The sequence below is a fragment of the Xylocopa sonorina genome, chromosome 10 (assembly GCF_050948175.1).
Source record: "Xylocopa sonorina isolate GNS202 chromosome 10, iyXylSono1_principal, whole genome shotgun sequence".
NCBI lineage: Eukaryota > Metazoa > Arthropoda > Insecta > Hymenoptera > Apidae > Xylocopa > Xylocopa sonorina.
In genome coordinates this window covers 2,060,927-2,085,505 of record NC_135202.1, presented here as the reverse complement: position 1 = coordinate 2,085,505, position 24,579 = coordinate 2,060,927, and the positions used below count along the sequence as shown (strand labels likewise).

General features: G+C 32.9%; 3 protein-coding genes across 5 annotated transcripts in view; all 3 read right to left on the bottom strand.

The window, feature by feature from the left end:
- The window catches only part of LOC143427895 (B-cell receptor-associated protein 31-like), a 71,370-nt gene that overhangs the window by 10,385 nt on the left and 36,406 nt on the right, over positions 1-24,579 (bottom strand). The gene's annotated exons all lie outside the window — the stretch shown is intronic.
- Positions 130-1,564, bottom strand: Mei-w68 (meiotic W68). Its single transcript, XM_076902304.1, has 3 exons — positions 1,138-1,564; positions 668-1,025; positions 130-430 (listed from the first exon to the last, which is right to left on the bottom strand). Exons 1-3 carry the CDS (start codon positions 1,562-1,564, stop codon positions 130-132), a joined length of 1,086 nt encoding a protein of 361 aa, XP_076758419.1.
- Positions 3,829-22,706, bottom strand: Lamp1 (lysosome-associated membrane glycoprotein 1). 2 transcript variants are annotated; one of them, XM_076903201.1, is made up of 6 exons: positions 22,560-22,706; positions 22,386-22,475; positions 10,352-10,791; positions 8,062-8,281; positions 6,868-7,056; positions 3,829-4,093 (listed from the first exon to the last, which is right to left on the bottom strand). In XM_076903201.1, the coding sequence occupies exons 2-6, from the start codon at positions 22,435-22,437 to the stop codon at positions 3,954-3,956; spliced, it is 1,041 nt and encodes a 346-aa protein (XP_076759316.1). In that variant the 5' UTR covers positions 22,438-22,475; positions 22,560-22,706; the 3' UTR covers positions 3,829-3,953. The 2 variants fall into 2 exon arrangements, with proteins under 2 accessions (XP_076759316.1, XP_076759315.1); XM_076903200.1 differs by having other exon boundaries at positions 22,553-22,683.

Here is a 24,579-nt window from a genome sequence, read left to right as displayed (position 1 = left end):
AAATAATCTTATTGTAAATATTAATAGAGCGATATGAAAGTGTTTATTAATACTATAATTTCTTTGTTATAAAAGTAAAAAGAAGTTAGATTACTCGCAAAATCCATGTATTACAATCAGTTTACAACATTAGATGTAATTGTCTCCTTTGAGTTTGCAAGGTAAATAGGTATCGATTAGAAATTTTCCTGAAAAGGAAGATACGTTCTCTATTTCTGCCTTGCCGTTCTTCATGATTTCGAGTTCGTTGATAATTGCATCGGTCATATAAGTTCTCTTCTTGAGAGCCACTAATTTCGATAAATCAAATTCCGTCAAGGAAATGGTATTCACTCCTAGAGCAATCAATTCTGACGGATGTACTCCCAACCAACGTACGTTCGGACAGGCTAAGCTTTCCTTCTCTTCAGATAATGCACTTGAGCCGAAACTAGTTCGAAAAATGAGGACAAAATTTTATCGTAGCGTTCTTGGATTCTTATACATTTTCATTTCATCTTAAAATGAAATTTTTATTGCGAATAAAATCTTGATAAATTACTGGTTTCGTGACAATAAATTTTGGAAATTAATTAATGAACGATATGAACATTCTGTGCAGTTATTCTCGCCTCTTTTTAGATATATTTCACGCATTTTTTACGTGAAGAATTTGAATCGTACTCACCGATAAACACACATGATGTCCACTCCGTACGGGTCTGCGTCGACGATTATATAAATTGGAAGCTCCAACTTCTCGGACAAAAGTTTAACTAGCATCCTCGTAGCCACATCTGGATATCCTTTCCCTGTGACTAAAATGCAATTCAAGGAAGACGTGCAATCGTCTTCTAATAATTTCTGAAAGATGGCATCCTTCTCGACAATCAATATCATTTTGGCTCTAGCGCAAATGGAAGTTACGTTTGACGCAATGTAAGGAATAAGAACACCCCCTGGAATTGTACAATCGATGACGCGATCGTTAATCAGCGTAAGCATCAGTTCACCAGCCACTAATCCTTTAGATGTCGCCAACAAATCTAGATAATTCGTTCGTGTAGATTACAATCGTGTAGATAAAAATAATGTTTAAACATTGTTATCGAAGCGGAAGTAGATCAAGTGAAACGTTCACGGACAAAGTGGACTCACTAAGTTCCCATGGCGCGCAACTCAGTAAATTAGCAACATGGGTGACTGCTTTATCTAGATGTCTCTGTTCTGGTGCTAAATTCCAGGCCTTGTCATTTTTCAAGTCGTAATAAAGGGAGCGTCTTGTGATAGTAGTGTTTGTAATTAATAAACGATGAGACGTGGCCATCACAGTCATCATTAAAGCAAACTTGTCTTTGCTTTTTTTGTTTGCGAAATTGATCACAGTTTCATTTATGATCCGATCGGGTACTAATTCTTTACTAAATTGTAATTCAAAGTGATCTTCTTCCCTTAATTCGGCGTCAAATGAAATAAAATTTTGTGATAAACAGTATGAAATTTGTGGTAGGCGGCCGGAACATATTTGTTGAATTACGATTAAAGTTATGTTCTCCATACGAGTTATTAATTGTTTTCTAGACATTATGCAAATAGTTTACTTTTATTTTCTTCTCAAAAAATAGTAATTTGTTTGTTTAAATTTATAATTTCTTTCTTATTCTGAAGTATCTGGTTTTACACTATTTGGTGATTTGCACTATTCACCTTAAATCCGTTTTATCTGGTACGGATATATCGATTTTTTGCTCCTCGATATCCTGACTCCGACCGACATTGGTTTTAAACTCCCCAATATTCATAATCCTATACATTTTTAATGTTTCATCTGAGATAAATAATTTCACATATATAATTTTGTAACATAATCTAAATTGACGAAATGCATGATAAAATTCATATAAGAATTCGATTCTACTTACCAGTATGTTACCAGTATGTTACCAGTTAATGTAATATTTCACCGTTCTTGGATTGAGAGATAGGTACATATAAACTTTAATTCTTTAATTATTTCAATAAAAATGCGTTTATAATTATTTGATATGTCATCGTGGACCCTTGCATTGTGTGTATAAGTACGGAAGTGATCACGATAGTGGGCATGCGCATCATACACAGGAAATCACTTTCTCCTTTCAATTTAAATTAAGCTAAAAAGACATTAAGCGATTGTAGTATGCATATGGTAGATGTAATAACAATATTCGCATACAGAGCGCAGGAATATGATATTATACAAATTTCATTGTATACCAAATTTATTACAGATAATGCGATATAATAAAAAGTTCATTTTTACAAGCTTTGCCTTAATGGAATAAAGCAAATTTTAAGACAATGTATATGGTTTCATAAAAAAAGTAAATGTTGTTAACAATTGTTTTGTTGTTACGTGTCATTTTTCTGTCTTCCCACTGATGTTATGTATACATTATATGTGGTGTAGTAGTAATGCTAGTAAGCATATAAGTAAATAAATAAGTCAATAATAAAATACATAAATAATAATAAACCCTAGAAATTTTAAGCAATAAATCAAATCCTGTAGTAGAAATCTCTCAACGAAGATCTGCTGGGATGAGTTTAAGACCCCTAACACGGCGTCGATCCCAAATCGCTGCCCCATCAGGTGACACTGCTGTGACTCAGGGTAACAATCCTGTCTGGTCAAGATCGTCAACCTACTGAGCCGCAAGACGACCAGGTTACAAAATCGTACGTTTCACCATGATCGCAGGTATAGGCGCATTCTGAGTTACATGATCATCACCCTACCTGCACAGTATTATAGCACGGTTCTCGTCTTCCTCAAAGCCCGTGACCCTTGGCGTCATGCAATCGTTAATTGGCATCCTCTGTCACGAGCAGTGTAGTTCACTGCCGTTTATTCCCTCCTCACCTTCTTCGTTTTACCTTTTGTTTGACGCTTGCAGTTTCGGGCATATTGTTGCTCGATCCTTCTTTCTCCTATTTTAGCTGTTTTTGGCCCTTCGGAGACAGTCCGCGGTCTGTACGACGTGTTCGAGACGGGATCATCCCTGGATGGCCTTTTGTCTTCCCGCTTTCCCGGCATATATAGCATATCGCCTATCGAATACATGAACGCGTATGTTTCGTTCGCGTCGTCATGTTTTGTTAACCGAACAGTACGCGCCATAGTATCATCGGGTATCCCCCCGATCACTTATCCTTCAGATATTTGTTCGGAATCTCAACGTCCAGTTTCCGCGGCTTTGTTAGCTTATTGAAATAATAGTCTTCCAGACTTTGGACCCGACCGCGCTTCGTACACCTAAGAATGAACGTACACCGAAGAAGAAGAATGAAAGAACTAATACACATAAATAAACATCTATCCAGAATTTGGAATTTTTAACGCACATACTTTTAACGAAGCTTGATAAAAGACACGCATCAGAGATTCGAATTTTTTTATTCCTGCGTCCCAATCGTGATGTTTTCTTCCTTTCGATATATTTGACTTGAGAATGCCGTCGCGGTAAAGGTAAAGTTAAAATAATACAATAATCTACGCTACCAACAACGTATAATGATCCTTCGTTAAATATTGTACTGTGCAGATCTTGAAAACAGCCAATTAAAATTATCTCTGAAAGGATTGAATGTATTCACCATCCTCGTTGGGTCGCTGTCACATTAGGCTGAGAGACAAAGTTTATATGTAAACTACAGAAATATATGTATTGAAACACTTTATTATTTGGATGCGTTAACAAAAAATATTATAATTCAAAGGAATTATATGTAAATGATTTACACACATTGACTAAGTAGTTATGTACCCCCATCTTTCTTTTATACCGTAATGCGTTCACATCGCAAATATTTACTTTCGGTACAATCTTTATAATTTTTTATTTTTAAAGAACATTTAGGATACAGAATATAAACTAAACAAAAGGATAAACATTTAATTAATGTAAAAAATTAAAGATAAAGACATGCTGAATTTACATGCTAAGATAACCATGACCTTGACTTCGTCGGCGACCAATTAGATATGCGATCAAAACTATAATCACTAATCCTGCAAGTGCACAGCCGACTGCTATTGGTACAACATCCGGTGTGTCAAAAGCGCAATCCTTAGCTGAAAATTAATAAACACCAGATGTTCACGATTAGTGAATGATAATATTTAAAAGATAATCATTATTAAATTAAATAATTTAGGGAAAGATATATTACATCCTAATATATACAAAATGGCGTAAAAATATTTGTCAAAATGCAATTTCAGGTCACCGTTATTACGTGAAATTTTTACCATTTAAAAAGTTTTGTAAACATCGAAGTAAATGATAACCCGATGGTGCAAATTCGGGGTTATATGGGGGATGCGACATCACATCTCAATCAAGCTCCAACAATTTTGTACGTGTTGTTACATACTGTTGATATTCTTTTATTTTTTTACACGCGTCTGTAATTGGTCACTACTTAAATACATGTAAGCGAATCCTCTCGTAGATGATATTCCCCCGTTGCCGTCTCAATGCCATCCTTTTCCTACGACGCACACACCCCTTGGGCCGCGAGGAAGGGTAACGAGGCGACTACAGGGGCAAGGAAACAATACAAGAAGGGCAAACTCTACTTCAGAGTCACAAAAATATTGACTGAACACGAATGTTTCGGTTAGTATCTAAACAAGATCAAGAAAGAAGCCACGGCCAAATGTCACCATTGCGGTGAAAATGAAGACACGGCATTAACACACGTTGGAAAACTGTACTCGTAGCAAAGATAGGACCGGATCTCTCTGTCTAACGAGCATTCTGTCAAAGATGCTCGAAGAAGAGAGTTACTGGCGAGCCATGATCCTGTTTTGTGACAAGGTCATGACTGCGAAGGAGGCCGCCAGGCGCGAAAGGGAGCGCATGCGCCCTCTGCTTGACGTAGCTTATGTCGTCTACGAACGAAAGCCGCTCCAAAGTACCCACCCGGAAGCGGAAGTACGGAAGAAAACGAAAACGGCGACGAAAATAAGAAGAAAGAAGAGAAGCTAAACAAAGAATGCCGTCTCTACCACGAAGATTACCACTCAGAGAAGATACTCTTCTTGTCTTCAATAGCCGTGGCCTGGCACAAACATGGCATTTCTTAAGGGTCGATCCAACAGTCCGCATGTAATGGGACTTAGGCCTGGATCTCTGGGAAATTCCAATGACGTTCCCGATGAACTTGGAAGATCTCGTACGTTCGTTGATCCATGCAAGTATCTTCTCACCCTCTTCAAGCGAAGGCATACTCTGGGCATACGAGAGGTCATTGTAGACGCTACTCAAAGGGACACACTGATTGGCATGTTGTATCGTGTCGATCTGCACGGTGAAGGTATCATAGCCGTCGTTACCAAGTTCCTAAAATTTGATTAAAGACAACCGATTGAAAATAAGACTCAGATGTGAGGAACGGCAATCAAAGAGTCGAAGGAACCATTCAGCTCTGTTTCCATTGTTTCGGAAAACAATCGAGATTATCGAAAACAGCTGCTCAAAATCAATTTAAAGCCTCTGGACTTTACAACTTCAAAGGAAAATCGTCGAGTATACCTGCTCGGTGACATGTAACAATTTATTTTTTATTTAATTTGTTGATTTTTGCGTCGCCCCGCGCGGGATCAGCTGATGATCCTCTTGCTTCCTCTCTGAGATTGTAATTGATTCTTGTCACTCTCGAGGACAGTGATCAGGTGATCGCTTCTGAAGTACTCCTTTTCTTTTTCACTTATACAAAAGGCAGAATTCTTCTACGAGGCTTGTCCGACCTTTCTTTCTGACGTCCGATCATTTTCAACTAACTGCTCGTTTAGGTTTTTCGATATTTGCCATACCCGTACAAATTCCGCTGGAAAGGGTGGGAAGATACCTGCAAGGATGTACGACCATCGAAATCGTTCGGTGGCGTTAATGAAATTATCCAAAGATCTCGATCTTAGCTCCGGTTATACGTATGTGTAAGATTTTTGCCATGCTTTGGACCGACTCTTAGAAAATGCCACGTTTATGATACGCCACGGCTATTGACGACGCAAAAGGTAAAATTTCTGAAGAGCATTGTGTTAAAAGCTTGCCATAGTTGTCGAAATTGCTGAAAGCGTCTAATTCTCAGAAACAGTTTTTTTGTCATGACCGTAATAAACCTTCAACTTTAAAATTATATCTAAAATCGCCCCTTAAGCGGTCTTTGTTGAGCTTTGGAAACTCCCTATATTGTTTCTGGATTAATAAATATTTTTGCTAAAGATAGATAGAACTTTATAATCACTCTCTGTATAACGTATGACTATTCGATACATTCACATTTAAATAACGCGTTACTAACATTTTTCATATTTGTTTGTACTATCAACGTTACCATAGATTTTTTTCATTGAATAATATTACTTAATTAATACTAGAATAATGATATCGTCAACGTATATTTGTCTATGTCAAAGTACCGTCCGTTTTTGCTAATAGGTTGATACGATTATCATATTTAGCACCTAAAAATGAGTTCATAAAGCATAACGAAGTGTAATATGTGCTGAAAGCTTAGGGAAGTATTGCTGGAATCTCCTTAATTGTAAAATGAAACAATTTCGCGTGACACTCGGTTAAATTCGCTTCAACAGACGTTATTGTGTTATAAATAAACGAATGTAGCATTCTATTTGGAAAAAATTAAAAAAATATATATATTTATACCCCCTCCTTTTATACCAAACAACTTTGACAAGAATATTTTTGTGATAACTTCCATCTTAACGTATCCTATCATTCGCGTTTAAATTCAATACATTTATACGCGTACACAAAACGGAAATAAAGCAATTTTACTAATTATCTAATTATATTAAACTTATAATATAACACCTACCTAAACTAAAAACGGTAGAATTGTCAGTTTTGAATGCTTGAAATTGAAGATCCGATATAGTTACATAGCCGTGCGTCTCGTTACTGGCATTTTGTTTTAAATTAAACTTTTGCTGCCTCAAACATCTGTAGGAATTTGATAGACCAACCACATAATTAGACGCTTCGTGCACCAGGACCATCGTATTATCTATTGAAAATCATATAATTATATAATAACACTCAACAAAAACTAGTGATAGATAATAATTATAAATTAACGAAACAACTTATTTCTCTTTTTCAATGATTGTCTGGATAATATCCACGGTCTCAAAAATATTCGGCTATCTTAAATACTGAAAATTTATTTTTAATAAACATTTCCGAATTCATTTTACCAGAACAATCAGTTTTTAAATAAAATGATATACAAACTGTAGGATATTAGTCAACGTTCTGTATATTTATTCCTGATTACTGTATAATTTAATTAATTAAAGCAATCACCGAACAAGCGAAATATCCGGGCTGGAATCTTAATCTAGGTAAAAAAAAATTTGATCGACCGAGTCTTTTTCTCTTACAAACATTTAAATAGATCATTAACAAAATAATAAATTTCTAATGCGCCACAACTCAAGAATCAACTTCAATATGAATGGGACGATTTAAATATTCTACAATACACTTCTACATAAACGGCCAAATACTTGTTTGATTTTCATCTTATGTTAAATTTTTGAAATATAATTTTTGTTGTTATACGTTTTAATTTATTTGAAAACTGCAATGTACTACTGTAAATTAAATTAATAAATGTTCACTAAAAATTATTATTTTTATTTAGTCTTTCACTTGTGGACCCATAATTTTATACAAAATTTATTCGAATTTTTGTTTTTATTAAATACATAAGGATTCACATTATTGTTTATGAGTTTCCCATTAATTATTTTTTCAGCCAAATTTTTCATCAAGTTATTTTAATAGCCGATCATGTAGTTCCGCTTTCATTGAACTGAATTTCGAGCACAGTTCACAATAACAGACTATTCTTTTGTGTCTAAAATAAAGAAATATTTTTCCTTGCTTCATCAAATAATTTTAAAGCTTCTATCATTTACCGAGTAAACGATTCGGCAAATAAATTACAAGCATCGCGTGCCCCTATAAAGGCTTTAAAATGTTATTAATAACAAAAGAATGTTCTTACTTGGTATGGTGTTCGGTAAATTTGATGTTGGGAATGCAATCTCGAAATGATGAAAAGAGTAGTCACTTTCGCTTCCATTTCTCACAAAGTGCAGTGTCATGCTGGCATTAGTTATATTTTTAGAGGACCAATATAATGTTAAATTTTGTTCCGAGGTGCCACAATTACCGCTTGTTCTAGTTGAATTATCCACTGGTATATCAAATGTCTTGAAAGACGTCTGAAATGAAAAAAATCAATATTACCGTATTATTTTCACAAGATAATGTTATATTATATATTATATTATATGTCACAAATATTATATATAATTGCTCGTCGCCTTCAAAAGTTATTAAATTACTTGTCAGGGACCACTACTTTGAGTAACTTTTTCCTTTGTATATGGGGCATAATTGACGAAGAATGAACTGACAATCATGCAAGGCATATCGTGACGCGTGTTAGAGCCGCTTTTTGAGTAACGAATGTGTGGCAAAGGGATTGTTAGATTCCAGCTATGATGATACACAACGACAGGACGAACGATTGTTTTTAAACACTTATTATACAAAACCGCTATTATTTTTATGTAATTAAAAAACCTAATCGATTAAAAGACCTTGCAAATATAATGTATTTATGTTAGTGACACTCGATTTCAGTTTTCGAGGTGTTCATAATCTAAAAACTATTGTTACCGCTAGAATGAATTTTATTTATAACCGTACGTCCGTGGTAACGTGGCAAGACGGTATAATATGTATTATAGAGAAAGAAGACCTGTTCGAGACAAATTAAGCGATCTAAGTGATTTGAAGTTTCTTCCATGAAGAGTTCTCGAGCATGTCGAGCAGGAAACCTCTTAAAACGATAATGGCGAAGACGAACAAAGTTTCCGACTGGTCGAGAAGAACAAAATTTAACAAAGAAAGCTCTGACTAAAAGAAAAATTCTGCCACCTTTCGCTTGGTTCGAACGAACTCAGCGGGAAAAAGAAGTGCACTTTCGACTCTTGAGGCATCACCACAAATTTAACAAACCTATTTTTTGCCCAATTATCTCAAATAATGTTGTAACAGATGAATGTAACAGATTTTATTGCAACAATCAATTATTACGATATTTTATTTTAAAAATTTATTGAAATAAAAAAAAATCAATCGATTGTTAACTGTTATTAAAACAGATATCAGTTCGTAGGGATCTGCAAAATCGCTCCAGATTGCTTACATAAACAAAATAAAGTAAGTTGTTCTTAGAATTTGAAATAAGGATCTCGTGAAGGAAAGACCATTAAAAGAACATATACTTGAACTTGTTATTTTTCTACCCTCTTTCCTGCAATTTTGCTGCGGCAGCATACTAAATGATAATTACTATTTACGGAAAACACAAGTATCTCTCTTAAGCCAATAGTTAGAAAATGTCAAGATGCATCGATTCATGCATAAAAAATATACAATTTTATTCAAAAAGTAAAAACTACTATAAAATCTCCGAATTTTTCTAGCTGCAAGAAAATTATTGTACTATTTGTTAGCATGTTTTACGAGTAAATGTAAAAAAAAAGTATTACACAAATGTGTAACAACACATAGACTCACAAACAGTTCGTTAAAAACTCAAATTAAAAGTACGAAATAATAATGAATCGATTTTTGCATTCCAGGAAACAAGGAAAATCCAAACAAACAAGCGTTAGAATAAAAGATTTTATTAAAATAGAAAAGAATTAACGAGAAATACTTAACATAACAATTATTCGAGTTTTTGTTCATATGAAGGGACTAGTTGTTTGAAATGCAACTAATGTAAATCTGTTGTTACAATGCTTCGAATAAAAATTAATCGGTTCTTATTTTGTGTTTTTGTTATAATTAATATAAATCTATATTTATGTAACATTTTCATATTTTTACTATGATATAATTCACAGGAAAAATATATATATATATATACATACATATATATTTATATATATATTTATTTATTTATTTATTTATTTATTTATTTATATGTATATATTATTTAACGTGTTAAGATTGTAACATTACGAGTTTTGGTTTATAATAGGTGTTTCTAAAACAGTGGTTATAACGGACAACACTTTCACACAAGGAAGGAGATCAAAGATTTCTTTTTTTGTTGTCACGATTCATCTTTCTCACCTTTATTTTCCATCCACGGTTATTTAACATTTGTAAGATTTGTAAACCAAAAATCGTATACCTGTTCGCGTAATGTATCCTAAAGTAGATAAGATATGTAGCTGTGTAGATATATAGATGAATACTGTAGTGATACAAACCTTGTTTTGGTTATCGACGTAAGAAATATTGAACAGTGCGAACATCTGTACTATAATACAGATCTTGTCTTTTCCGTTGACTATCCATTTGCCAGGACCATGAGAAGCTATCGTTACCGAGTTTAGTGAGTCAGATGGAAATGGAATCCATTTGTCGCTAGATTCATCTTTTGTAAAAATTACGGGTGCTGTATTGTTAGCTAATATAACCGTAGAAGAAACTGGGACAACCGTAGAATGCTGAATGGAACTTTGATTAACTGAAGCTCTATCAGATCCTGATTTTTTCTTATCTACGTCCGCAGAAATCGAAACAGGTTCTGGAGAAACTGTTTTCATTAATTGATCACTTAGACCAATATTTTCCGTGTTATTTTGAGGTGTCGTGTGAACAGGAAGGACGTCGCTGTTTTTGGATAGAATATTTTCTTGACCTTCACCTGTTACAAAAATGAAAACGATGCAATCAAAATAAAATCAATTACTTGCAGAATTATTTTTAAATTTAACGTGATAGCATTACAGGGTGAAAAAGTATATTATAATTAATGTAGTATACAGGGTGGGACAGTAACTATTAGCACCTCAGATATCTTCGAAACTATAAGTTTCACAGAAACTTTTGCTGATATAAAATTGCACAGTACAAAGAGGCCCATCCATTGGCGAAAATAGTTTTTTTGTAAGTGGAGGTATGTCGGATATTTGAAGGTCACCTCCAGCTCTTTAAATGGATCGGTATGTTTTTTCTACCGTAATACGATAGAACATTTTAAAATGAGTTCAACGACTCGTAACCTGAAGCCATGGAAGGTCATAGAATGTAGAAAAAGGCGATAATACTTACGATTTCGGTGGTAAACGAAGCATACGTTTATAGTAGGTGCTCGAAATGATGACCACCGCTGGCAATGCACCTTTGCATTCTTTTTACGGTTGATTGACTTGTAGTGTCACGACTTATTGACGCACAGGCTGCAATAACTCGCTGTTGGTATAGGTGTAGTTGGTACTTCTTTGTACATTTGCTCTTTCAGTGTTCCCCACAGAAAGAAATTTAGGGATGTTATATCTGGTAAATGGAGAGCTCGTCCGTTGCTCCATCCACCGTGCAAGAGGGTGGATACTGTTGGCATTTGCCAAATTACCAGTCAGTGTGCTCCTTCGAATATCGTTCGCACCTTCTTTTGTGCCCGAAGCGGGCGTTCGTTTCAAGAGAGTGGAAAGACACATGCACGGACTTGGGACCTTCGAAATCCTTCAGAATTTTCCAAAGGTCAATCGTCAATACACGTTATGCACCCGTAACAGAAAAACGGCCCGTACACGTGTACGACCGACCCTAAAGAAAATACTTCATTTATCGCACGGTTCGACTATTGAGGACGTCAAAAGTTCAAAATTTAATTAAAATGGTCAAAGTCGGCAAGCGTTAACTACTGAAGGTAAAAATGTTAAACTCAAAAAGAGCCATTTGTCATGAACGCGTTATGAATTTAGTCTTCGAAGATCCCACGTTTATTGTTACTCGGCGTCGGTCAGAACAGATTGACCGATTTATTGATATTAATCTTATCATGTTTAACTTATCCTGCAAACTATTAAAATGCGCTTCAAGCAGTGTTTATTCACACTGAAGTAAACAATTCAATGGCTTCAAGTTACAGATCATTGAACTCGTTTTAAGATGCTCTATTGTATTACAAAAGAAAAAACATATCGATCCATTTAAAAAAATGAAGGTGACCTTCAAATGTCCAACATACGTTCACTTACAAAGAAACTATTTTCACCAACGGATGGGTCCCTTTGTGCTGTGGAATTTTATATCAGCAAAAATTTCTGTAAAACTTATAGTTTCGAAGATATCTGAGATGTTAATAGTTACTGGCCCATCCTGTATTATTATTACACATGTGTGTCGAACATTATGAACAATTCTATTATTCGTTTCAGAAAAAATCAACAATTTTTAGTCGCGCAGATACAATGTATGATACATATATTACCATGTGGTGCACATCCTCATGTTTTTGATATATGAAAAAAATATTTATTAAATGATAATCACCTATCAACAAAGTGTAAAAAAGTAAAATTCAGAAGCAATTTATTGCCGTACTAGAATTATTATAAATAATAGTAAATTGAAGGCAAAAATAAAGGAAGGTGAAGAATTTTAGGGCGCACATGTTCGACAGCCGCGTCGATCGGAACAGTGACGGATTTTAAAGGGACCAAAACGGAGTCCGAGTGAAGCGGGCACCATAAAACCTGGTCACCATCACAAGATCAAGGAAATTTCCGTCAGACAGGTGGAGAACACCTTGACGGGAATAAGGAATAGGTGTTCAACATTTTTGAAAGTGCCTAATTAGTCAGGAAAGAAGTCGCCTATCGACTAGCGGAAGGATAAAGTGTGTAGTCGAAAAGGAAATAGCACAGATTTGGAAAGGATTTTGAAGAGAGTTAGAACAGAGTGAAGCATATTTTGAATACATCTAAAGAGATTCTGATAGATAGTGAATAGACTATTCTTTTAATTAGAACTGTCCGTGTATCTTTCTGTCGTCTAAACTGTGCGATCTCCGAATCCCGCAAACGCCCAAAACTTCAGACCATTTCCTAACATCATCATTTTACATTTCCTCCTACAAAATTGTCAGGAGAGAATAAATATCGCTTTAACTTTTAGCCTTTAACCTCTAGCCTCTAACCTTTAGTCTTTTGTCTCGTAGAACAGAGACCGTTCTAGATCCGATCTTTAACCAGCTCCTCGTTTGAACGACTCGAGTCGAATGTCCGACGTTCATCATTGTAAAAGAAGAAAGTAGCAGTCGATTCGATATTATAGGAAACAAACTAAGTTTTCAGTTTAAAGAGAAAGATTTGGGCCTGCAGATTTCAATTCTTAACTACATCTGAATCTATCCCCTTCTAATATAATGATTACAAGTTGTATTGGTGGAAATCGTTGTACCACTGTTTGCGTTTATTAAATATACCATGCGTGCATGCAGGAACAGATAAATCAAACCATCTGTAAACATTTACGTATACTCGCATTACTCAATAACACGAACATAAGTTATCAAGAGTAAGAATAAGAAGTCTGAAATAACATTCAGTCTTTCACAACTACCTCGTGTAGAAAATTGTAAGGGTAGAGAGAAATGAAATGGATGTCTAAATAACTCGTAGGCACGTATTCATATGTTTTATTTCATTGGGCATTCAACCCAGAAGTTCGTAGAAGAATACCTTCTTAGGCCGTTCGTATTAGGATATATTGGGAATACCCTCAACATGCCATGGCTCATCCACATGTTTATTAGACAAGGTCTCAGAGAAAGACTTAACCGTAAGGAAATGCACATTGCCCTCTTCGGCCGTTCATGCACTCTGTTACCCGATATTATAATATGGAACAAGGATCAGGTACTGACTGAACAATCCACGTATAATTTCGCTCGTATTCTTTATTTTTGACCGCGTCCTCTTCGCTCATTGTCTCGTGACAAACTGAACTCGCTGTCGCAGTTTTCGCCTCTGCCACGTAGAGCATTTTGAGCCTACATAACTTTCGGCACGCGATATTAGACCTCCATGATTTTCGTAGCCTCCTCCACTTGGGCGGAACGGCGCCGTTGAATGTACAGTGTATTCGGTAACTGGTGGTACAACCGAAAAGGGAGTGATTATACATGATAAAATAAGTCGAAGATATAGAATAACAATTTTTCATTTAAGACATTGTTCTCGAGAAAATCGACCTTCAATTTTCGCCGGGTACGGGTGCATTTGATCACGTCTCGTTGTAATGGATCTCATTGTAAATCACTGTCTCGATGGGACACGTAAATCACGTGAACTGGTAATGAAATAGAATGTTTGAAACAAAGTTTATTCTTACAGAAATTGCTGAAAATGTTGCCCATCCTGCCGAAAACATAATTCTGCTCTTCTAATTAAATTTTTATGAACACTTTCTAAGATATTCGGTTGTTTTAATGTATGAAAGCCTACGATAATCTTTTCTTTCGATTGTTCGCAACTTGTAATTTCTTCAGAATACACAATCGATTTAATGACTCCATAAGTAAAAGTCAAGCGCAGTTAAGCTCAGTAAAATGTGGTGGCCAAGCTATTACTTCAGCACGACCAGTCCAACCTTGATAATGTTGGTTTAAAAAAATCTCTCGTAGCTAGGAAAACATTTGCATGATATTGCAAGTGTTTATCAACATAACTTCAACTAAGATTTTCACGGAAACAAAGCCTCAAATGAAAAATTGTTATTCTATATTTTCGACTTATTTTGTCATGTAGAATCTCTCCTTTTTCGGTTGTACCACAAGTTACCGAACACCCTGTATAGTGTAATGAAGTATCACCACTACTGTTGTTTTGCATGCTTCAAGGACGAAGCAATTGCAGGCTAGTAAAGAGGGATCAAGAATACATATTCGAAGAACTTTTTCCCAGAGGAAAAGAAGATAACAAAATCTCGAGAAGGAAGAACACGCACACATGGAAGAAAATACACAAGTATAATTGTGTGCGTGTATCATGATATACACAGTCTTGAGTGATTGAGATTATCACTCAGATCATTGCGCGTGTAATCTGTGATGGGAAGATAGATGTATGGTTACGACTATCTTTCTTGCCTTGGGATGGAACGACCATAAAAGTCCATTTCCACTGAGAAATGGTCCCGATTTTATCTCGTTCTACATAAAAAGTGGAAAAACAGTTGAGTTTTAATCGGTAAAAGCCCTAAACAATTTCGATGAAATTAATCCCAACTTCGTAATACCCATGAAGATCTCCGAGTATAGAAAAAAGCTATTTATCACGACCACCAATACATGTGAGAAATGGGTTTAAAAAATTCTTTAAAAACTTATACAGACTGTTCTTCAACTGTTGCGATGTATTTATAGAAACAGTAGATAAACGGCAATCCGATGTTCAGACATACAGCTGTCTCTCTTTTGCAAGTAACTCAAAAATTAAAGCCGAAAAAACGGTTACATATATTGGAAAAAGTTGTTAAAACGTTGATTTCTATAACGAAGTAAAAAGTCATTGAAATCGGCGAGGTAATACTGATATCGATAGTTACCAAGGTATGTTCTTTCGATATTAGAAATTGTTCTTTCGAAATTTAGAAAATCGCAAGGAGAAGAAAATGCAAAATTCTAATACACATTTTTAGTCTTCTATTCTTAATAGCTTTTGAGATATTAATAAAATAATACATATACTTTTGAAATAATACACAGAGCATTTCTTATAAGGACGTTACTAATTATTCACCTTCGTTAGTAATGACAGCACAGTTTCTGTAGGATGCCCTACGTAAAATCGATTATATCTTATCATTTATTAAAACAGATCGAATGCTCAAAGTAGCAGACATCATCGCATTCTTTGATGACTTTGAACATGAACTCCAAGGTCAACTTTATTTACTATTGCATCACATAGTGCTTATCACTAGAAGCAAATCTCAGAGAAACGATGGGTTACTCGTGACCCGCTTATTTAGAAATTGATGTTAAAATCGCCATAACTTGATAATTATTTAGAATGATACTATACTTATTGATTTCGATGACTTTTGAATACGTTATCGGAAACACGATTCTGAACAACGTTTTCCAATACGTGTAGTATTTTCCCGCCGTTCGATATTAGTTTTCAAGATATTCGCAATTTTGCAATGAATTAGTCCGTTCACAAATCATCGAAATCGATGAGGTGGATATTCTAAATGATTATCAAATAATGGGACCTTCAATATTAATTTTCAAGAGAACGGGATCATTTGTAATCTATGGTTCCTTTTATTTATCGTGATGGCCACTATATGATGCAATGGTAAGAAAATGTAGGATCATCTTCCAGAGCTATGATAAACTATCTTTTCGCACTCTGTACAAATCAAATAATTTTGGTCGAAGGAAAAATATGTATACAGGGTGAGGCAATAACTATTAGCACCTCAGATATCTTCGAAACTATAAGTTTCACAGAAATATTTACGGAAATAAAATTGCACAGTACAAAGGGTGGTGACAATAATTTTTTTGCAGGTGGAGGTACGTCGGACGTTCGAAGGTCATCTTTTTAATGGATCGACATATTTTTACTTCTGTGTTACGATAGAGCATCTTAAAATGAGTTCAACGACCTATAACATAAGACTATTGAAGGTTATAGAAAATAGAGAAAGACGATAATACTTACAGTTTTAGTAGTAAGTGAAGCATACATTTATAGTAGATGTTCGAAATGATGACCATCGCTGTCAATGCATTCTTTTCATGATAGATTGACTTGTAAGTCCTACAGTGTCAGAACTTATTAACGCACAGACTGCAATAACACGCTGTTCCTCTTGGATTGTGTCGGTTTTTAGATTTACTTCTCGACAGAAGTTTTTTCGGATCTATCTCTACTTTCTGTGACCTTCAATGGTCTTATGTTATAGGTCGTTGAACTCGTTTTAAGATCCTCTATCGTAATACGAAAGCAAAAATATTTAAAAATGTAAAGGTGGCTTTTAAATGTCCGACGTATCTCCACCCACAAAAAAATTATTGTCGCCACCGGATGGCACCCTTTGTACTGTGCAATTTTATTTCAGTAAATATTTCTGTGAAACTTATAGTTTCGAAAATATCTGAGGTGCTAATAGCTATTGCCTCACCCTGTATAGCCAACCAATACTGTTTATATTATTATTTAAATTTCACATAATCACATCCCCTCTCCAACCGTCCTCCTCCAAATTTTCATATCGATTGACGATAGATACCGTTGAAAATAACATCCAGAAAAAATTGTTCAAAATATTCAATTCTACAGTATAACTCTGCAGCAAAATCATCCAAATCGAATGATGCAATCCCTTTCCTATATCTGTTATCGACGATTTTTAGCGACTAGCGTTTTTTATATATCATTTTTTAATCGGCTTAATTTTCTCGTTACAAGTAATGCTTTTAATTTGCAGTCAATACATATTAAGTGCAATTGTGTAAATATGCTTATTTCTGAATAACCTACGTCTTATATATATAATTATATACAGTGCTGGACAAAAGTATTGGCACAGCATGATTGTTATGATAAAAATGCTTATAACTATGAAACAAATTGTTAAAAAGGAAAAATTTGTTTACACGTTTATTTATTTATTATTCTAGATTATTATTTAACAGAAACAGTAATATAAATAAAGTGATATGCGAAATAATAACAAAAACATATTTATTGAGCGTTTTAAGCATGGACAAAAGTATTGGCACAAATGATTGAAAGTACTTAGAAATTAAAAATTAATATTTGGTTGGCCCTCCATTCCTCATGATAACTTCCTTCAATCGTTTTGGCATTGAAGTTACCAATTTTTTTGTAAAATCCGGCTCTATATTGTTCCATTCTTGTAAAATAATAGCTTTTAATTGGTTTTTGTTTGTTATATTATATTTTCTAATTTTTTTTTCTAATTCATTCCAAACATGTTCGATGGGATTCATGTCTGGACTCTGGGGTGGGGTATTTAATGTATGTGCGGTATTGTAAACGATCCATTGTCGTACAATATAGGCAGTATGTTTTGGATCATGGTCTTGTTGAAAATAAAAATCACGCGGGAGATTTAATTTATTAGCACTTTTAAATAAATTTTCCTTTAATATATTTAAATATACATATTTGTCCATAATCTCATCTATGAATACTAATTCGCCAACCCCAGACGCTGCAATGGAACCCCATACCATGACTCCACCTCCTCCATGTTTCACAGTGGCTTGTAAATGTTGTGGATCCATTTCCGTATTTGGCTTTCTCCAAACTAATACTCTGCCATCTGATTTAAATATATTAAATTTAGTTTCATCTGAAAATAATACGTTATTCCAGAATGTGGGATCCTTTTTTATAAATTCTTTTGCAAATTCTTTTCTCATCTTCCGATTCTTCTTGGATATGTATGGTTTCCTTCTTGCGACACACGCAGAATATCCCGCATCTTTTAACACTCTCCGTATAGTTTTCGAACTTACTTCTTTTTTATTTTCTTCATTTAACTTTGCTCTAAGTTGTGATGAGTTTAATTTACAATTTATTTTCACTTCCTTTACAATTTTCCGTTTTTCTCTAACTGTTAACTTTGAGGGACGTCCACTTCGATTCCTACTTTTGAAATCTGATTGATTCTCAAATCGTTTTACGACACTTCTAATAGTGAATCGACTTCTATTAACACTTTTTGCTATTTCACTATAAGATTTTCGCATTTTGTGCAAATTTAATATTATTTTTCTCTCTTCACTTGTAGTTTCTTTCCCTCTTCTTGACATTGTTGCTTGTTATATTTCCTATGTTGCTAATCGACTGAACTTAAGGATGACTGTTAGAAAAAATGACTATCAGGGAATCCCCTACCTATACCATCAAGTGACAATCGGATTTTTTTCGGAGAGATACAACTACACTAAATTTTGTATAATGTGCCAATACTTTTGTCCATGCTTAAAACGCTCAATAAATATGTTTTTGTTATTATTTCGCATATCACTTTATTTATATTACTGTTTCTGTTAAATAATAATCTAGAATAATAAATAAATAAACGTGTAAACAAATTTTTCCTTTTTAACAATTTGTTTCATAGTTATAAGCATTTTTATCATAACAATCATGCTGTGCCAATACTTTTGTCCAGCACTGTATATACTATAATATGACTTTCATTTGCTACAAGCATACCTCAAACAAAATGCACACTTCTGATGTCTGTGATAGTGTAATACTAATATATTTTTCTGCAGCCAATGTAGCTATCAGCTTAAATGAACATTTGCTATATGAAAGTTCACATGATTACATTTACATGCTGATCAAAAATATCCACACCCATTGCAATTAATTCATTTGCAAATGTCTTAAATACACAGTCTGCATATTAATTAATAAATAAAAGAAAATAATAATGATAATAGTAAAAATGCAAATATGAAATTGTTTAGTCAATTTGTAGAATATTTTAACTGGTTATTTAATACTGAAATCCGAGAAATCCCTAAACCCCTCTTTATAATTAACTCACACATGCACACACGCATACATACACACGTACATGCTAAGCAATTCAAATTTAAGAAAATAAATGAACAGATGTTTTGTTTTAATTATCACTTATTCAAAAGTTATCAATATGATTAGCAACATTTGTAGCAAAATATTATTGGCTTCAGACTTATCAGTAGTAAAGGTTGCTTCAAATTTAAACCTCCAAGAAGCGAGGACTTAATCTGCAGGCGAAAAGGAAAAATAATATTGTGTACAATTTATCCATAAGCGTTTTGTTACTCAGTAGTAAACTAATGTTGTATAAAAAAATTTCATTACACCATACAGAAATCTATTATATTATTACGTAAGCGTAATTGCATATTTAATTGTGTTATTGAAATAAGCAAAATGAATCGATTACAAACTCATAACATGACGTAGTTTGATTCACAGTTGTGTTTATGTAAACAAATAATTATATAATATTATATAAGTTGTTAATTGTTATTTCTACTGTGTTATTTTTGCAAGTAATCAGTTTCCCTTTAGTTATTGATGGCATGAGTTATAAACAATACTGAAATTAATAATAATGAATTATCTTTTTCATTTTTTTGTAATCTAATAACTGAAATATCGCATGGATGTTGTTCATAATCTGAAGATTTGTAGTATGTGTAGTACATATAGAATAAAGAAAACATGTAAATAATCAAATGATAGTGGGAAATACAAAGGTGTCAGGATAATTTTCTGACACCTACTTTAAAATAAAAGAATTCATCCATGTCAGTAAGAAGAATAAAAAACAACTTAGATAAATCTATCTAACTGACATATAATAAAGATACAAAATGCTGTATAACATTTTGCTCTATAATATTTTGATAATTGCATGATAATTCAATTTAATGATACATATATAGCATGTAATGTCTATGCATATAAACAAATAATATGACATATTCTATACATGTTACCAAAAGCTTTTTATTAATATCTTGGAAACTATGGGAAACCCAAAATTGAAATTTTGGATTTGTATCTGCCCTCCCTTCCTCTTTCTCCTTTTCTCAAATTTCATGTTAATTAGTGACAAGTCTTATTCAGAAAAATACCCGAAAACAAAAATATCTTCATACATGTTGTAAAAATGTAAATGTGTTCTAGCATACTACTAATTAACCCCAAAGCTGTAATAGAAGTAAATGTATTCCATACCCATTGTTAATTAAATTAAAATATATAAATTCAGTATAGGTAACAAGGCATTAACTTATTCTACGATTCTATCTTAATTGATCAAAAATTTCAATTTTTCATTTTCTTTTATTTACTTACAGAATGCCCCACATCGATTATGGGATATCCAAAAAGAAAATAATTTTGCACATAAAAATAAATTTTAACTTCAGAATAAAGCTTCTGCATATTTTTACACAAAAAAATTATTTTAAGAACCTATGAGATACACATGTATTAACTGTACATTTCAATGTTATTATCTACTGATATCATTAATACTATCTTTATTACTTCGTTTTAAGAAGTAATTTATTCTTATTTGTGAAATCATTTTAATAAAATTGCAAAGCAAAGAATGTCAATAACGCAGACTAACACAAAGGACTAACATTGTCCATGTTTATAACTATAAAAACTATAAACGTGTAGATTTATCATCTTAAAACTTATAATTGATACATATGTACTTAACACATTTTTAAAATTGTTTTCCTGAAAAGTAGAGCTTCATGTACTAAAACTTTATTCTGCACAATTTATCTTTATTCAATTTATCTTTACATAAGGAATCATATTTTGTTCTATTGTATCATGATGACTGGTATCATGATCCTGTACATGAAAATAATTTGTTTTCTTGTATGAGAACATGTAAGAAATGAAAAGGTTTGTTAACAAAACATTTACTATTATTGTTACACATACATCCTACTAATTTAGCTAATCATTAATTTACTTTTAGAGACTATTGTGTACATACACACTTGTATAAAATGATGATTAATACACAAACAGTTTAAATAATTTAGGATGTCAAAATATCAATTACGGCAATGATGTCAGTGGGGTAGTATGATCCATAATGGGTAATGCCATAATGAGGACGACGCCCAATGTTTTAAAATATATGTTAAAAGATTATGCTTGCTTTCTAGCAACTAGACATTTTGTACAATATTGTCAGATGAAGGTTGTTAGCATGAAATATCATTCGACAAGGTAAGACTAATACTAGAAACACCATTGACTGTAGGAATTATTAAAAGGAAATTTGAAGATAATTGGTCAAAAACTATTAAAACAATTAATTTCATAAATTAGCTCAAGCTATGACATTTGTACATGATAGATATATCGATAAAAATAGAGAGAAATTTCTGATATTATGGTGAAATTTTTGATGTACAGTTTATATTTGCATATTTTCTACATTATGAACACTTAATAGGTGTTATTTTTATTTCACAATATAGGTCCTTTCGTATACCATAAATTATGTGCATTTTAAATTTAGTAAATACCCATAGATTTATGAAAAAATGTGTATATATGCATATAAAAATGATAAAAAAATGTATTATAGGATCTAAACATTTACGTGGAAAATAATTGGTTAACATTAATTCTAGTTGATTAGAATTTAACTTGAATAATTGAGTTAACTTCAAATGTTCTGTTATAAGATAGGTTACATACATTGAAACATTGCAATGAGAAATAATGAATAATAGATGTCAAAAGACGCATATACAAATTATATAAGTGATAAATTTATAAAGGATGTGACTATTAAGAAATGTAATTGTCAAGGAACATCATTGAAAGAGTATAAATAAAACTGTAATGTCGTTTTACTTAAAAATTTTCCACTGTCATATAAAAATGATAAATTTTGCAAATATTTGAATATTCATACCTAAAACGTGAACTGCAGTAAAACAGAGGAACAATATAAGTTTCCACATCATTGGAAATTCCAGGAAAATTGGTGCAACAAGCGAAATCACTGAAAATTTAAACATATATAACCATTAAAGAAATTAAACACTATTATACATTGATAAAAAATATGTAAAAATATACATCGTACATATGACATGCAACGCAAATGTTCAATAGAACTTGGTAGTTTCTCGAAAATGTTGTTCACAAGTACATATTGTGGACGAACTGATGCACTACTCTTCATTAAGGATGGTTTACATTTAGTGGATTATCCGATAGTACTGTTGTGCCTTTAGATTCCACTTTAGAGAAATTTCTGGATTAAGCTTAAACCTCCAGAAAGTACCAAATGTTCGTATTTTGAATGTTACTAGATTGGAGGAAAACATATTTTGATTTAAAATTGGATTTACAATATTCTCATGAAATAAAACAAATGTGTACATTCTATAATTTAGATCTATTACTATTCCCTTTAGCTATACCAAGATTTTTTATGCGTAAACTTTTCCTGTAGTTATTATAAGAAATTTTAATAAATCAATCCCTACTAACAAATTTTGTTTGGCAGTTTCTGTTTCTATTTACAATTTCATGATCAATCAATAAATTTCGAATATTTCACCTATATGCTAGCTCCCCCTAGCAACTAAATAGGTGCATACAGGATGCCAAGAAAATAGATAGTCGAACATTCATCATCATAGATTTGAAAATTCTTTCTTTCCAAAATGTAGGACGGTATTTAGAATAAAAATTGTTATTTTTAAAATAAGTCTTAGGTTAAGATCACGTAACGATATAGTTATAGCCATACGAGCGTTGCTTTCATCCTCTGTAATTATCTTAATTCAGTAGACAAGTATCCATATGAACAAATACTACCATAAGTACGACGAACTAGTAATAATTAATTTTTCAATTATTTGTGCACATTGCAATCACCATTTGATGATTATATCGAGAAAATGAAATAAAGCATAACATGTAATGGTGCAAACATGAGATGTACAATACCACTTTAAAAAATGTCAAAAGGAGAGACGATGGCAGTTGCTATTGATACTGCATTGATCGTGTGTAACAATGCAGCATTATGACTCATGTTGCTATGAACTTCTACATCCATAATTTCAACTCTCATATATATATATCATTGATGATCAAACTTGAAAAATATAAATTATCTACTTATAACTAGAATAAGTTAAAATAATGCAAAATCGGATTACTTCACATTCCGTGAGATCTCAAAAGTCTGGAATTTTTTAATAAATTCAAAAAACAGTTGTTAAAAATATTTTAAATATTTTTATTAATACACATTTTAGACTCATCTCAGGTGTACACGCTATTCACGTATGCATATAGAATTTGTGTACATATATTGTATAAAATTGATATTCATTCAGCGTGACAGAAGTACCTTATGCTTATATATATTTATAGTATAAAGGTTAAGAATGTTAGTTACATAGAGTGAAGAAATATAGTATAAAAGAATTTTAATTGATCAGCGGGTAATTTATTTATATGTATCCTTTCATTATTTTACAAGAATTCAGAAATTATCTTTATTGCCATGATGTTAAGTCCTTGGAGAAAAGCTTCTATTATAAGAGAGTTTGCACCCTTGTTTCCTTAGTTCTTTAAATATTGAGCTACGTAGCTTTTTTACTTCAAAACATTTCCATAATATATGACATATAAGATTCAAGATTATAACCACAAAATCTGCCAAGGTGTAACGGTTGGTTTCGTGCCTATTTACCCAGAATGTGATGAGTCTGACTAATTTTAAGATAGATAGCATTGAATGTTGCATTGGAAGAGAATTTTGTACTCCTTGGTTTGTAGTTTAGTTGCTATTTCCTTGACTGTTGAGTCCATAAGTTAATTTCCAAGGATTCTTCAATGAAATGGAATTCCCATAAATTTTATTCATGGTTTAATTCTGTATCTTGATTCACTGCCACAAACTAATCTTGTTCGGTACGCATAGTCGTTTTTAATTTTAAATCCACATTTACTATTTAGTAGTTATCTTTTTACCTCTCCAATGGCTTATGCTCATTTGAGTTATTCATCACTTGTAAGAGTTTCTTTGTAGATTAAGTAAACATAATTTTTCAACTTAATTATTGATTTAATATTTCTCTTGGGTC

Bases quoted from the DNA above. Each gene is read 5' to 3' on its own strand.
- Mei-w68 (XM_076902304.1), bottom strand. From the start codon at position 1,564: ATGTCTAGAAAACAATTAATAACTCGTATGGAGAACATAACTTTAATC. The intron at 1,026-1,137 runs GTGAGTCCACTT...CGAATTATCTAG, and splicing joins TTGCGCGCCATGGGAACTTA to ATTTGTTGGCGACATCTAAA. The intron at 431-667 runs GTGAGTACGATT...TTTTCGAACTAG, and splicing joins GACATCATGTGTGTTTATCG to TTTCGGCTCAAGTGCATTAT.
- Lamp1 (XM_076903200.1), bottom strand. From the start codon at position 22,658: ATGAAGAGTAGTGCATCAGTTCGTCCACAATATGTACTTGTGAACAAC. The intron at 22,476-22,552 runs GTATATTTTTAC...TTAAATTTTCAG, and splicing joins TTGCATGTCATATGTACGAT to TGATTTCGCTTGTTGCACCA. The intron at 7,057-8,061 runs GTAAGAACATTC...GATTTTCAATAG, and splicing joins TTTACCGAACACCATACCAA to ATAATACGATGGTCCTGGTG.